The 14,950-nt window shown below is 34.0% G+C and overlaps 1 protein-coding gene across 1 annotated transcript in view; it reads right to left on the reverse strand.

Moving 5' to 3' along the window:
- The window catches only part of Syt7 (Synaptotagmin 7), a 155,699-nt gene that overhangs the window by 7,944 nt on the left and 132,805 nt on the right, over positions 1-14,950 (reverse strand). Inside the window, exon 5 of the mRNA XM_089647871.1 lies at positions 12,498-12,666. Within this exon, the coding sequence (XP_089503997.1) occupies positions 12,498-12,666 (169 nt within the window). The remainder of the gene's footprint in view (positions 1-12,497; positions 12,667-14,950) is intronic.

Below are 14,950 nucleotides of genomic sequence, written 5' to 3' on the forward strand. Positions count from 1 at the left end.
TATTATTATTGGAAATATTTTTTTAGAAATCACTCACACTGTTTACATAATAGGTATATATTTTTAATAAAATTATTAAAACTCTCAGAGAATTTTGTTTTAAAAATTCTCAATGGAATTATAGACAGCCTTGATTCATTGAGCCTAATCACCTTCAACATACCAACTAGAACTATTCGATCGAAAATTATTTTTAATCACAACAACAATATAGGAGACTGAGACAGTTAGATTCTAACTTGTACCTAGATTACATGCAGTTGGCAATAATTTCGCAAACATTGTAGATGTGTTCAATTGCACGGAATATAAATAGTCACAAGAAGGCTATAGTAACATACCTCAACAATATTAATAACTAAGCCAAACGTAATACATTAAATTTCTATATAACTAATAAGAAACTTTTATTTCCTGACCAGCTGACGTGTAGGGGGAGTTCCTCGACTTTTCTCTACTTTCAATAAATATAATATTCATGTATAAAACTTCCGGAAGAAATTCTCCAAATAATAGTGAAAACCCCATCAAACTCAGTTTCGAAGAACTAAGCGCACACACAGATAGACGCTGATAGTGACTTTGTTTTATACTATTTATATTAGAAATACCAACGATTACTAATTTAGGTATCAGGTAATCCCGTTTTTAGATCATTAAACCGTCATAGATTTTCTGTGCGTACGCGGATCGCCATCCCGTCCCGATACTGGGATTTTCTTATAATATTAATAATACCTCCAACTTATGACATTTGATTTCCTTTTGTATCATTATGATCTGGGATGTTCCGGGATGTGCCTGAACGTTCCAGACTATTCCCGAACATTCCACAACATTCCAGAATATTCCGGGATGTTCTGGAATGCCGTGGAATGCTCTCGAATACTTTAGAATGTTCTGGACTGTTCTTGAAATTTCTAGATGGCGAAACATCCAGCCCTTATATCTTCAAAAGCACTCTCTACAGGTAAAACCGGGAACCTTCTCCATGGATGGGGGATAGAGATCTGATCGTACACGTTGTACACTTTATTTTATAATATATTTATTACTGTTGTGCTAAACTATTATGTATATTACATATTTGTACAAGACCGTACGGGCGAATATGTCTCATATTTTTCCAGATTTTATCTTAAAATGACGTAATAAAACACTTATTCGACGCGTTTGACACTCGCGGATCTATCAAAAGTTGGCGGTGTGTCGACAGTTTTTTTGTTTGTTTATTGCTGTCAAAACAAATAAAACAAAATTGATATATCAAAGTTCTGCTCTCCTTCCTATGAATTATAAAACAGGAGTAATGCCACCCATGTGCCACTCATTTAAAACAAATCTACGTATAAAAAGAACTAGTAATTTTAGTTCGTAGTGACATCTATTTTCTATATTTTTCATCAACTAAGTGCAGTTTTGTTTGTTGACGTTCTACTGTCGCCGGGTACGTGCTCGCAATAAATTACACCTCTTCTTTAGCATGGTACCATTACATTCACTGTATCCTATTTTCGGAATCTGAGATTTTCTACGAGTTACATATTTGTTGTAAGAAAATAATCAGATGCGGTTCCATATGTTTTTCAGATAGAGGCAATATTTGGTATAAACACAAAGGTGAGAAGGTTTCTTCCGTGAGTGTAAACATCCAATTTATTATGTCATTTATTACATTTTGTATTGGCCATAGAGCTAAAATTAAAGGCGCTACTAACATCTCGTCGATATTTCGATTATTAGAACGCGATAGGCGGTGTGCGTAGATCGTAGTCGGTTGTTTTAGTAAGAGCGTTGGGAGAGTTGGAGGCCAGTTGGAGGTCAAATAGCGAAACCTATTTTTTCGCTTCATGTCTCATCTAAATATAAATACATCAATTGTATTTGCGCAGAAAATTTTTATGAAAATATTTAGTGAAAAATCACGGGGAAAAAAACAAAAAATTATTTTAAGAGTAAGAACACAATATTGAATTCACCGAATAAACGCAAATATCGATATGTTCGGCGAATCCAAATACCTAAAATGCGAATATTGAGACAATACCCTGAAATAAAGCCAGAATCTTAACGGCGTAAGTGAAGCAGCCGTGCATACAAATATACGACGCGCGGCCCTGGTGTCTTGGACAGACCTGCGGTTAATTTGCCCTATCAAATCTCTAAAATAAAGTGGGAATCTTAACGACATAATTTATGAAGTCGTGTAAAAACATCATTCGGCGCGCAGCCCGGCGTAATGGACGGACCTAAGGTCGACTTTTCCCCAGCAAGCCTTGAAAATCGATCTTTCCGTGGCGTTTCTTTTAATTATTTCTGATGAACGTATTACTAAAATCTCAAATGTTTCTAGAGGGATCCCTCGGAAAGTTATTAAAATCTGACGATTACAGCTAAATTTAGAGTTGTAAAACGTTTTATAAAATTTAAAAACCGTTTTACATAAAATCTTTTAACGGCAAAGTTCTCTTTTATTAATCTTAAATATAAATAACTTACATCCGTAGTAATCGCTATAGAAAAATTTGAGATTTTAGTAATCCGTTCATCAGAAATAATTAAAATGTGAGCGTCGAGCAAACCCCTGTTATTAGAGTCTTAAGTCGCCTTAATCGAACATTGCATATTCATTGTTCATTATACAGTGGTTTGTAACACCTTGTATACATACATGGGTTTGTTCGTTGGACACCCTGTATTAGGTATTTACTAATGGGTTTAGGGTAGTGTAATGCTTTTAAAAGTAACTCTCGCAATGTACATAATGGCAACACCCTCACGAGACTCGTATCATTAAACTAATTAAAAATTACACCCTATTGTAGTCATACGATGTTAAGCAATATAAATTGAAGAAGATTGGCTCTTACATAAAAAAATAAGGTTGCGATACTGTAATTACGTATTATATGGATAGCCCTGATATATTGATATTGATAACGTTCATGTTCCTACCATTAGATCAAGGTTCTCTTGTATGTATTATTGTATGTATTCAGGCTACAATTCTGTTTTAAATAGATTACACACCATTGATAACACTTATTCTATGTTTGCTGATGTTTTTAATATGCCATTATTTTGAAGTTTAGAGCGGTACTAATTGAACATTTTAGCAGTGCATGTTTTGACGAGGTCACTGCATAACAGGTTTTTTGTTTTTGTTTTTTCTTATTTTCTTTCATTAACTTTTGTGGAGAATCACTTATCAACCTTATAAGTTAATTTTTAGATGTGTAATCCCTAATTGCAGAGACCTGAACGGCGTAAAGATAACCATAGATCATTCCGATTCTAATAGCCGTTCTGACAAGTCCTGTCATACGTTTGTCATTCTCCACACTAAAGCCTATCTAGTTTAACGTAAAATTATAATCTTTTAAACCTGTTAAAATAAAATTATCCTTCTGAAACATAATCGTATTTATTGGAGTCAAAATATACATGGACGGTGACGTTATTTGCAGCACAGGTAAGTGATAAATACACGACGTCCCTAACCTCTATACTTTGAACGTATATATGTATATTCTTTTGTCTTGTTTACTTATACTAATCTCAGAATTTTTCTTTTCTTTCTTCTTTCTACATTGTACTAGTTTTAATAAAATAAATTGAAAGTTTTACTCGGGAGATATTTTCAATTTCTTTGGATATTTCAGGCAACTAATTATTGCTTATAATAATTTGTTAGCCCTGTACGGGGCTATCATCCTCTATCACTTCCCTATCTCCTTCCCATTCTCACTCCCACAAGATACCATAGTCCCACTGGCTCCGGATAATTGTGAGCAGCGGTATTCTTATAAAAATAGGGTCTTATTACATTGTAAGTAAACACATTTCCGAACTTTTCTTTGATAAAACCAAAATTTCCCTCTATTACACCAAAATGTTTTCCGGCAATCTATTCTTTAAAAAAAATTATATCAATTTTTGACAACCCTGCTTTGTCCCATCTTAATGATTGATGCCCCTACATGGGGGCATTCAATCGAAGTATGTCCCCCTTCTTCCCTCACGCGTAAAGTTACGAGGGAAAGAGATGATGCGAACCTTGTTTGTATAGGCTTATTGGATTTTATTGATGTCTTCCAGACATACATAAAAGTTTTCAAGTGACGAAATTCAAAACCTTTTCCTTTTGGTATTGTCCTTGAAAAATAAAAATAAAAACAAAAATGTAGAGTATCAGCAAGAAGTTGAAAAATAAGATTTTTTTTTCAGGAAATAACTAAAATTAGACGCATGTTACAAAATAGTAAAACTGCCCTGCACTAACGTTGTCTTTTATTCGTTGTCTTTAGTATTGTGTTAAATGTTCAACAAATACATTATTTACTCATTTTTAATATTTTTTTTATTGCTACTACTAGTTTAAATATATATTTTTTACCATTTCTCATTTGTTGTATCTACGTGTTGGTGTTTTAAATTTATAATCTTCTCTATTACGTATATTATATTGGTGTACATAGAAAAAAGAAGAACACAAGAAATTTACAATACAAAACTGTACTTACGAAATTCAAATTGGATGGAGATCTACGATATCAGGCAAATTGGGCTAAATGAAACCTGTGTTTTCATTCAAATTTGTAGAAGTCACTTCCAGTTTTCTTCTTTATTCTATGGCAGTGGCGTTAACAGATTTGTACCGAATAGCATGACCTTTTTTGAAACCAACACAAACAAATCTTCCGCTGAACTCGCATTGCGCACATTTTTTGTGTTGAATACTATCCACATTTGAATAAGACTTTTGTGTCATTTTGCAAGCTTAGTTTCTGTTTTTGACATAAGCAGGGCGGGCATTAGTAGCTGGAACTTTGCGAGTATTTTTTAAAGTGTATATTCATTTTATAAATGTGTTATTATTTATATTTTTATGTTAGTGAGGTAGGCTGTGCTTATCTGCCTATATGGAATATTCGCCAATGTTCTATGGGTATAGGCTTGCTTTTATACAAATCTACATAATATTATGTATTACGAAGTATTAAGAAAATTTAAACTAGACGAATGTCACTGTCTACAAATGAGATTTCGAAATACTACTAACATAACATTTTCCTTTAAAACAGAATTTCGATACTTCAAAATAATATAATAAGAGGTATGTTTACATCTGATTTCGAAAAACTCCACGTAAAGCCCGGGTAACGCACTTCAGCTAGTCTGAACACAAAATAAATAAATATTGAACATTGTACCCTGAGGACACACCTAGTAATTACAGAGATTCGTCAGTGGACAGTTATTTCTAGTTTAATTACTTCTAGCTGTTTACCAAAATATTAGAAATTATTAGTACAGGAAAAAAGAATTTTGAACTTTACGTTTTTTTTGTCGACAATGGTTACTAATTTATAATTCGGTTATAAAACAAAAAAGTAGGTTTAGTTTGTGTGATGTATGGTAATAAAGTTGAGTATTTAAGCGATAGATGGCGCTAGTCATAAAGCTTACTCCAGAGTCCGACAGATGTCGCCAGAGTGTACAAATTATTTGTGAGATGAGATTGACAGCGAGTAAGCTTCTCGAACCAGAGAATTACCAACCCTCGGGTAATGAACAGTGTAGCTAAATCCAGAACTATTATTTGTAACGTAAATAAGAACAATTGTAGGTAGAACCTTTTACTTTTTAACAAAGAGTTCCCAACACTTACATCTGCAAAGTAAGGCAGATTGTAAACGGTAAACGCATTGTGGCTTTTGTGGAAGTTTCGTAAAAAAACATAATATGTATCAGTAAATTCAGTTATAATGTCACTCATCCTTCACAAATCTTTCATCGAGCTTATATAGTTTTACAAGAAATGTCGAGTTTATTTTTTCCTTTTATCCGTTTGTTTGAAATAGGATAAATGCCTTTGTCAACTAAGCGATTCGCTCAAAACCGTTTTTATTCCGAAGATAACGCGATATTTCATCTTATTTTATTTATATTCTAGATACGTTTAAGTCTATTATTACGTTAGGGTAATGTAGAACCTCCTTTTAAAAGCCCCTAAGTAACACAATTCTTTATAGATCTCGAGAAATTTAAATAATGGTTACAAAAAACTCTTCAGTGTTTAAAAGAAACTTTGTTTTTAAACGTATACAGTAGAACCCGGCTATAACGTCAAATAAGCTACAATGATGTTGGATGCGTATTGTTTGCATTTTACTTGGGAAATTATGTTGCCCTTAATGTTGTATATAATGGATTACAAGCCTTATTTTCAGTCGGTTACAATTTAAAAAAACAAGCAGTAGTTAAATTTTAACAGTAAAAACCTGTTGTAACGTTATTTTACCTTCTGTAATGTAGGAAGTTGGTAAAATGGGTATGAATTTTACCTGGGAAATTTTAATTCCCGAAAGTTTTAAATAATGGATGTCTGTGTGCCTCCCTAAGAAGAGTTTAAAAATTACTCGGTTTTTTAAATTATACAGTAAAACCCGGCTATAACATCATGATACGTTGTGTAATGTAAGATGTTTAATGAAAATGCATAGTACCTACCTGGGAAATAAGCTCATCTTAATGATGTGCAAATGGTTTGTACGCCTTACTTTTAGTCTGGCGCAAGCCAGCTCTTTTCCCAAAGGCATACATTAAAATTAATATGAATAATTTTCTGTGCAGAATGCAAATTAATACGTTTAGGAGAACTACTAAAAATATAAATATTTTACTTTTTAGCTGGAAGGCGTTTCTATAACTATAAGGTAATAATAAGTAATATACTGGGATTGAAATTTTTATAAAATTAGACAACATTTCATAATAAATATGTAGACAAAACTTTAATTATACCAGTAGTTTACCTAAGGTTAAAAGTTTAAGTTTTAAATGGATGGTGCTTTAGTGAAATTGATGAAAATGAATGATTTACTAGTATTTTTACGTTCGCATCGCATTTGTTCACAAAGTGTTTTGCGTTATAAAATGGAAACTACAGAAATAATACAAACCATGAACATCAGAACCTAATTATTCAGGATGCATCCACCATTCAATTCTGTAGGTTTTGGAGGACTGAAAGCTTATTGCAATGAGTACTAGGTGATAGGCAAGGTTAACAACAGTACAGGCTTTGAAATGTCACGTGATCAAGTCAGTGCCAACACGCAACGACATTTTGCGAATTCCGATGTTTGTTGTTGATAATCGTTGTGATTTCTATGCTGTTTTACCACAAGGATAATACATTTTGAAAAGTTGTTGAAATATTTTACGTAGCGACAGCAATGACTAATTAGAAGCAGAACGAGGAAGAGATGGACCTACTGCATACGCTCGGAGAAAACTTACTGATATGAAATATTGTTATTTTATTAAATATATGTTCTAATTATCGTTTTCCTGTTAAAAATGAGACTGCAGGCCTGTACCAAATGGATTGAGAGAGTTCCTAACAGAGTATCAGTCAGAAACAAATGTTTTATGAGGACGGCGGAGCAAATGTTCACACAAATACTGATATTGATATTCAAATACTGATATTGTCACATTCCGTCATGAAATATATAGGAAAAGAACACGTGTTTACGATATATTCTGAATGACTAATATTTTATCAGGAAGTTGGCATGCTGTCCCTTTCTTAACAGGATCATTTTTCTCATTTTGGAAGACCATTGGAGCAGAATGGGAAAGCATGAGAGCTAGAAAACAATAGCTGTATAAAGCCAAATACCACTTTGGTATGTTATAATAATAATATTTGGATGTTTTGCATAGCGCCGTTTTTGTGCAAAATCACCTCAAGCGCGGCATGTAGTGTCGTGATAATGAGAGCATTAAAAAATGCACTATTTACATAAATAATATTTTTATAATTTAAAGTTACGAGTATATTGTTTTTCTGAAAACACCCTTTTCAAAGGAGTCAAGACCAATATTATGAAAGTGAATAATTAATTGCACCAAATTTTACAAATTCATTCAAAGAACCTATAATTTCAATTTTTAAAAACATATCTGAATTCTCCACTGCTCAACATAAATAACAAAACTTATAAATGTTTTAAAACAACAAGCCCCAACTTCCGTTACTAATATCGATTCGAAGATTGCCTAGATCTTCAAATTACTTCTTGAGTCAAATTACGTTGTGTCGTCATGAACCGTCCTGATCGCTTCGTGTCCGTAACGTGCTCCATGTCGATCTGTTGGGTTTGATTATTTGAACTGATCAGCAAGTATAGAGACAAACGTAGCTGTCCTTCAGTTGTGTTGGTACGATTGCCTAGATCTTCGAATCTATATTTGTAACGGAAGTTGGGGCTTGTTGTTTTAAAACCGTTACAAACTTTGTACTTTGAAATAATTGCCACAACCAGAGACACATTTCATTTCTTGTAGAACAAAGTTTCAAACTATTTGCACAAATGACTTGTGCAGTTAGTTAGAAAGTTTAGATGGCGTAATTCTGTATTTGAGTTTTAGAAACCAGTAACTTATGTAATATGTGTCGTAGACATATTAAGGTTTATTCTTGGTAAGTAGTTTTAAGTTCTTAGATCGTCAAAATATAAAGAGGTTTAAAACTTTTCTATCAAAAGTATGTTCAAGAGATTTTCTGTAGGTAAAAACCATTTCATAAAGTATAATTAATTATGCTATTCATTTAAATTGCTACTAACAAATACTACACAGTGTCAAGCCTATCAAATTCCGTTAAAAGATATAAGGTATAAAGTTATAAGTTAAATAGATTACGTAGGTTAGGTTTATATGTTAGTTTTTTTCATCGCTTTTAATGACTATCACTCTTTAAAGGTGTATTGAATTGTCATTGTGGTGAGTTATCATGGTACCGACTGTTTCATTTCGTCTGTCTAGATTTGTTTTTGTGTTCCGTGTCCCGTCAATCCTGTTATGATGGTAGCCGTGTTTGACAGTACATTTATACTCCGCCAGAGCGTTGTGACTTTTGCGGGCTGTCAAGTCGGAGTAATCAACATTACACTAAGTCTTAGTTCACAGAACTATTAGTGTAATATTGACATCAAATCATTTGATCTCATTCAGAAAAAATCTCCAGAATTGTGCGAACAAATTTTTTTCTAGCTGTATTTCCGAAATGCTGGACAATTTTTTTTTAAATATTCACAAAATTTAAAAAAAATTTTTCAACACTCTTTTTTTTCCAATTAAAATCTAGTGCGAGGCCCGGTAGCAACTAACGTGTTATTGGCTAAGCTTAGCAAAGTCCTGTTGTAACTCGACCATCTGGCATTTCATCTGTCTGTAAATTTCCTTGTTACGTTCCGGTTTCTGTTGAAGATGTTGGCCATTTTAAAGGTTCAGGAAAAGATATTTTTTCAGATGTGAAATGGTTATGTTTATTTATAGGTATTTAAGGACGTACTTACAAATCGTTTGATTTCAAATGAATTTTTGGTTATGATGTGAAATAAGAAAAAAACTTTATTGACGCGAGTTCTAATGTTCACAGAACTACTAGCATAACATATTTAGATAGACAGATGCACCTAAGTATTGCGTTATGGGTAATATCGTACACCATTCAACAGTTTAACTAAACTAGCAAGTTACCAGAAAATGTCGATTTATTCGAGCAAAATTTATTACTTCGAAACAATACCGCCTGCCGAGAAAGAAAACAGTGAGATTAAAATTATTCAATTGTCATCCATTCCAAAATCAAATCATTTTTTCAGGTCTATCAATTTGAACACGGCATTATAAGATGAAGAGAAACTTTCGAACAATTCACCAGGTAATTTATTTATAAGATTCCCCTAGGCCTAGATAAACATTATCTCAGTGGAATTGATTGACAGACGGTTTGTACCTTTCACTTTGAAAGAAAGTACTACGAGCCATCATTGAACCATCAATTTTCTGAAAAGAAATCTTATCGCTTTCATTTTGGATGAGAATTATTGATGACCACTCTTCGTGAATTGGTTTCGACCATTCATTTGGATTTTAGATCGATTCTTTGGAAGTGTTCACCAGAAGTATGATGCCTTTATATACAAGTTTTAATTTAATAAGAACATCAAATATTGACGACGAAATGAATTCTGATTCCGATCAAATATCACTTGATTTATAACTTTATATTGTTATGCTCAAGATAGACTATAATAAGCTACTTCTTTGAAATGTAGCGGGACTCATATTCATCATCAACATCGTAAGTGCTATATTCCTTGGAGAGTCATGGTCATCTCTAGGAAACACATCCTTCTTCGAGTTCATTTAAACAATCCTGAAGCAATGATGGCTATGTACAATTATTGCATTATAAGGTCTAATATTTAATACGCCTCAGCTGTATGGCCTCAGCCTTATACCAGCAACAATACACTGAGAAATCAGAACAGATTCAAAAAAGTTTTAGATACCCTTATATGAGAATACATGGAGAGTAGGTACCCGCGATTTATGCATCACGAACATTTGCTTACTGAAATGCAATACCAAGCCTGAAGTCGAGGAGGAGTGAGGCCCTTGCAGTAACGCTGTTGAAAATCATTAATAGTTTAATGGGTAGCCCATACCTCTTAGAATACTATGAGTTATCGGTACCGAATAACTACAGCTAGGGTGTATCCCACGTAGCAAAACGGACGTACTGGCTCGGCATAGTATGAGACGAGGAATGACGCTGTTAAATGACGTTCCTAAGACTGTTGACATTTTTAACAGTAGCCTTGAAGGATTCAAGAGGCATGTAAATGCCACACATCACAGCGCCCTTGAGGTGTTTTTGCACAAAAACGGCGCTATACAAGTCATCCAAGTATTATTATTATTATTAAACCACTTATGTTGTGTTTCTTTTTGAAGTGAAACTTCTTTACGCGCGTCATGCAATTTCGAGGACCGGAGTAAAACCGACTCATGACCGTCACGAAAAACCGCGATCATTTCGCTATAGAAGCCTAGCTAATATTATATACCTAGTTTAGGTCACTCTCCAAACTCAGCTTCGCGGTCTAGAGGCAGAGCGCCCGACTGTCGTCGTGAAGAACCGAGGTTCGATCCCCGCTTTAACTATTTTTTTTTCTTTTTGTGATTTTTTTAATACTAGGAAAAGTGATAAAATGCTCTCGTGCTGCGACTTTTAGATATTTTGACTATATGATATTTTGGTCGAAATATAGCTTACAAATCGAGCCGGTAGAGTCGCTCGGTATTTTGATTAATTATTTTTATTTTGAATCATTAAAATTACTAATAAAGGCCGATAACGCGACTAATTACCCTCGCAGACGTGCGTGACAAGTTTTTTTAGTAAAAAACACAGCCGTAAGTGAATTTTTCAAAATTTAGAAATGTTTTTCAAATTCAGACTCCATACGGGTATGAGACTGTTAAAACACGATAGATCTTTTCCAAAAAGGACAAATATACGAAAATATTTTGAAAAACGACAGATATGACTGTTAAAACACGATAGATCTTTTCCAAAAAGGACAAATATACGAAAATATTTTGAAAAACGACAGATATGACTTCACACTGCCGATATATCTTCAATTCAACCCTATATAAAGCGTTAACGAGACGTTATGTGATATTATTCATTTGCCGTGTTTGAAAACAAAAATTTGCGCGGGACAAGTCAATTGAGGAGTACACGTTGTATAAGCGGTTCTCATCGCGCGAGATACCTCTCCTCGCGGTCTAGAGGCAGAGCGTTCGACACTCGTTATGCAGGACCCGGGTTCGAATCCCATATTTTTATAACTTTGAATTTTTTTTATCACATGCTACTTATAAATATGTCAATAGACAGAAAAAAGAGAGAATGAAATGAAAAGAGAGAGAGAGAGAGAGAAGAATACTAAAAGTTTCACTTCCGTCGTGCGTAGGCTTGCCACAACTGTATTTTTTTTTAAAGAACGTATTTAAAAATAGGAATATGTATATAGTTTATGTTATATGGTGTTATAAATCGACAAAGAGTCTATTTAAGCATTTTAAAATTTCTTCATCCCCAAGGTTTATTTCAGATTTATAGAAGCAAAATACAACCCATCTTTCAAACAAGCTAAACGCAATTTCTTTAGATGACTCCGAAGATTCGTCGTGAATCCCATTAGCAATATTTTTGCTGTTCTTGGTGAACACCCAGAACTCTAAACCATAGCTGGAAACACGTCGATAAGATGAGTTCTAGGGCAATTACTTTCTCAATTTCACATGCCTTTAGAGACCATAGTGACATTTTGTTGGACTGAACGACATAGATAACAAACCCATTCAGTTAATTCTTGCTTAGTTACTGTTGATAGTTATAAACATACTGTAAATAGTTATATAGCGGAACCCAAAGAAGCATTTGTGTTTTCTGCTGTCATCATCCTTGAGAGACAGAACTGAAATCCAGAGTTTGAACGAGACTACGTGACTATCATACGAAAATGGTCAGAAAAAGTATAACGTAAGAGTAGATATAACATATTTTCACAACAGAAATTCAGCCCCACGTTGGGCGCCAAATTAGATAGTTAAGGTCTTACCTGATTTCCCGTTGATGTCCTTAGCCTTGAGGTTCCTCGCCTTCAGCAGCGTGAGGGTCAGAATACTGTTGCTGGGGTGGTAGCACAGTGACGTCAGCAGCTCCCCGCACTTGTCCTTCGCGGGAGGCTTCAGGGCTTTCCAGAATGAAGGCTTTTCGCTCAAGTCCACCTGTTGACAAAAACAGAAACATCAGTTATGTAATTTTTTTTTGATACAAAAATAAACTTAAAATATATATAAAGGGTGTATCGGCACGTACCCGACAAACTTTAACCAGCTATTCATTAGCACATTTGGAGTAAAAAATGTTATGGGCACTTTGCTGTCCGGTAACATTTTTTTTAATAAAAAAATTACTATTCATATTTTCACCACATGTCACCAATGTTTTATCCTTTTTCAAAGTTTGAAAACCCGTCTGGCAATATTCTGTTCGAGTTTCGTTGAATAATGTACGTACGTACCTACGTTGGCGCGCTTTTACAATCACAACGAAATGGCACAGCACCATTCGTCTCATTTTTAACTATTATTATTTAGTGTGTACGAAAGAGCGAGGACACTTTTTGACGCACTTGCTAATAACAGCTTTTGAACGCGAGAAACAAGGCAAATGACAGTGACGGAGTGTGGATTTTTTATTTATTTTTTGTTTTTAATGGAAAAAAATGTTAGCGGACAGCAAAGCGCCCATAACATTTTTTACTCCAAATGTGCTGAGGAAAAGCTGGTTAAAGTTTGTCGGGTACTTGCCGATACACCCTGTATATATATATATATATTTGATATTTGGGCCAACGTTTTGGACAGGCTTAAGTCATCTGAATATTGCAGAAAGCTTAGCCTTGGGGTATTGAGTCGGTTTTAGCCGTTTTTAGTGACCAGATCTGAATAGTCAGTTACTTACAGCACCTTCCTCTCATTCATCTCCTTCCCCTCTTCTCTGGACCGATTTTACTGAAAGACTTGACACATTATCTCTGCACTAGAATTCTGAACCTCAAAACTTTACTCCAAACTATTCATAACCCCAAGCAACGCCGGGTACCCGTCAGCTAGTATAAAATAAAAATTAGAACGTGAAAACCGATAGAATTTAGGAACCATTTAACAAATTTTCTCCAGTGTCTTAAGCTTGTAACATTTCCAAGCAAATAAATTAATAGACTTTTGCATTCCATGTAAATTTAACGCTCTGCTCCCCCCGGCCGCGGCCGATTGAAATATTAATTTAAAGATGACACGAACGTTTTACTGTGCGTCTAACCAACCACCAGTTACTAGGGTAGGTACCTACTAAGCAAAGTGGTACCGTGTAAGGACATCTTTACCAGGGAAGCCTTTTGGGTACTTCCGCAAGTATCTCATGGGTCTTAATTATTCTAAAAAGGGAGTTTGCGGAAGAAAGGATCAATCTCTATGTATATTTTGATATTAGAATAACAGATTTATTATAACTGGAAAACTGTATTAGGTATTTACTAAATAATTAACCATTATATTTAGAGACGAAACAAAGAACATCTCTGGAAATCTCATGTCACAATTTGGTCCTCGGACTGCACGTAGAAAAATGAGGATGACTGATTTATTAAAATCTTGTGTAAAATATTATTCCGTTCAGAATATATCGGAACACGTGTTCATGCAGTTGCGCTTTTCCTGATAAATACAATGACGAAATGCGAAAGTATTAAAATTTCGACACGCGTTTCGACATCCTCATAACACATTCGTGTTTTACTGATAGTTTGTCAGGAAATCAGTCAATTCATTCTTACAGTCTCGTTTTTAACAGGAACACGAATAATTTGACCAGATTTATAATCAATTAGTATTATTTTAAATCAGTAAGTTTCCTATTAGCTTTGTCAGGGTTCACGGTTCTTCTGTGTAACATACTAATATTTCTTGAAACATTAGATCTCGTGTCCAAAGAGAGTATGATTTGAATCACTGAAAATATTATCGATTCTCAAAGAAAAGTTTTAAAAATCAGAAAGAGACTTGGTTGCAAGTTATAGGCTATTAAAGAAATCAATTTGTTGAAAAAAATGTGAATAATGATGGCTGTCAACCAACGTGGATGTTTCTAATGCTGAAAATTTAGGTTTTTTTATTGGAGAAAACACAGATACAGACAATAATAAACAGTAGAAAAACATTATTTGGAGGGTTTGCCTGCAACCTAACTATTTCTCGTAGGTTAACATGGCAGCCTTTTAAAGTAATATTAATACGCCTTTACAAATACAATATTACAAGGTAAGTTATATTAACAATTATTGTTAATTAAAAATAGGAAAAAGTGCACAAAATCCATTTACAAATATGTTTACAAATATATTTTAGAGAATAGAGGGTAAAGTCAATTAATTCCAAAAATATCTCGTAATCCTTCAAGTTTTAATTTTAATCAAACAATGTGTGTGTCCGATAAGGGTGTCTTCAG

The sequence above is a fragment of the Hesperophylax consimilis genome, chromosome 27, assembly GCF_061612785.1.
Source record: "Hesperophylax consimilis isolate HC1 chromosome 27, BYU_Hcon_1.0, whole genome shotgun sequence".
Taxonomy (NCBI): domain Eukaryota; kingdom Metazoa; phylum Arthropoda; class Insecta; order Trichoptera; family Limnephilidae; genus Hesperophylax; species Hesperophylax consimilis.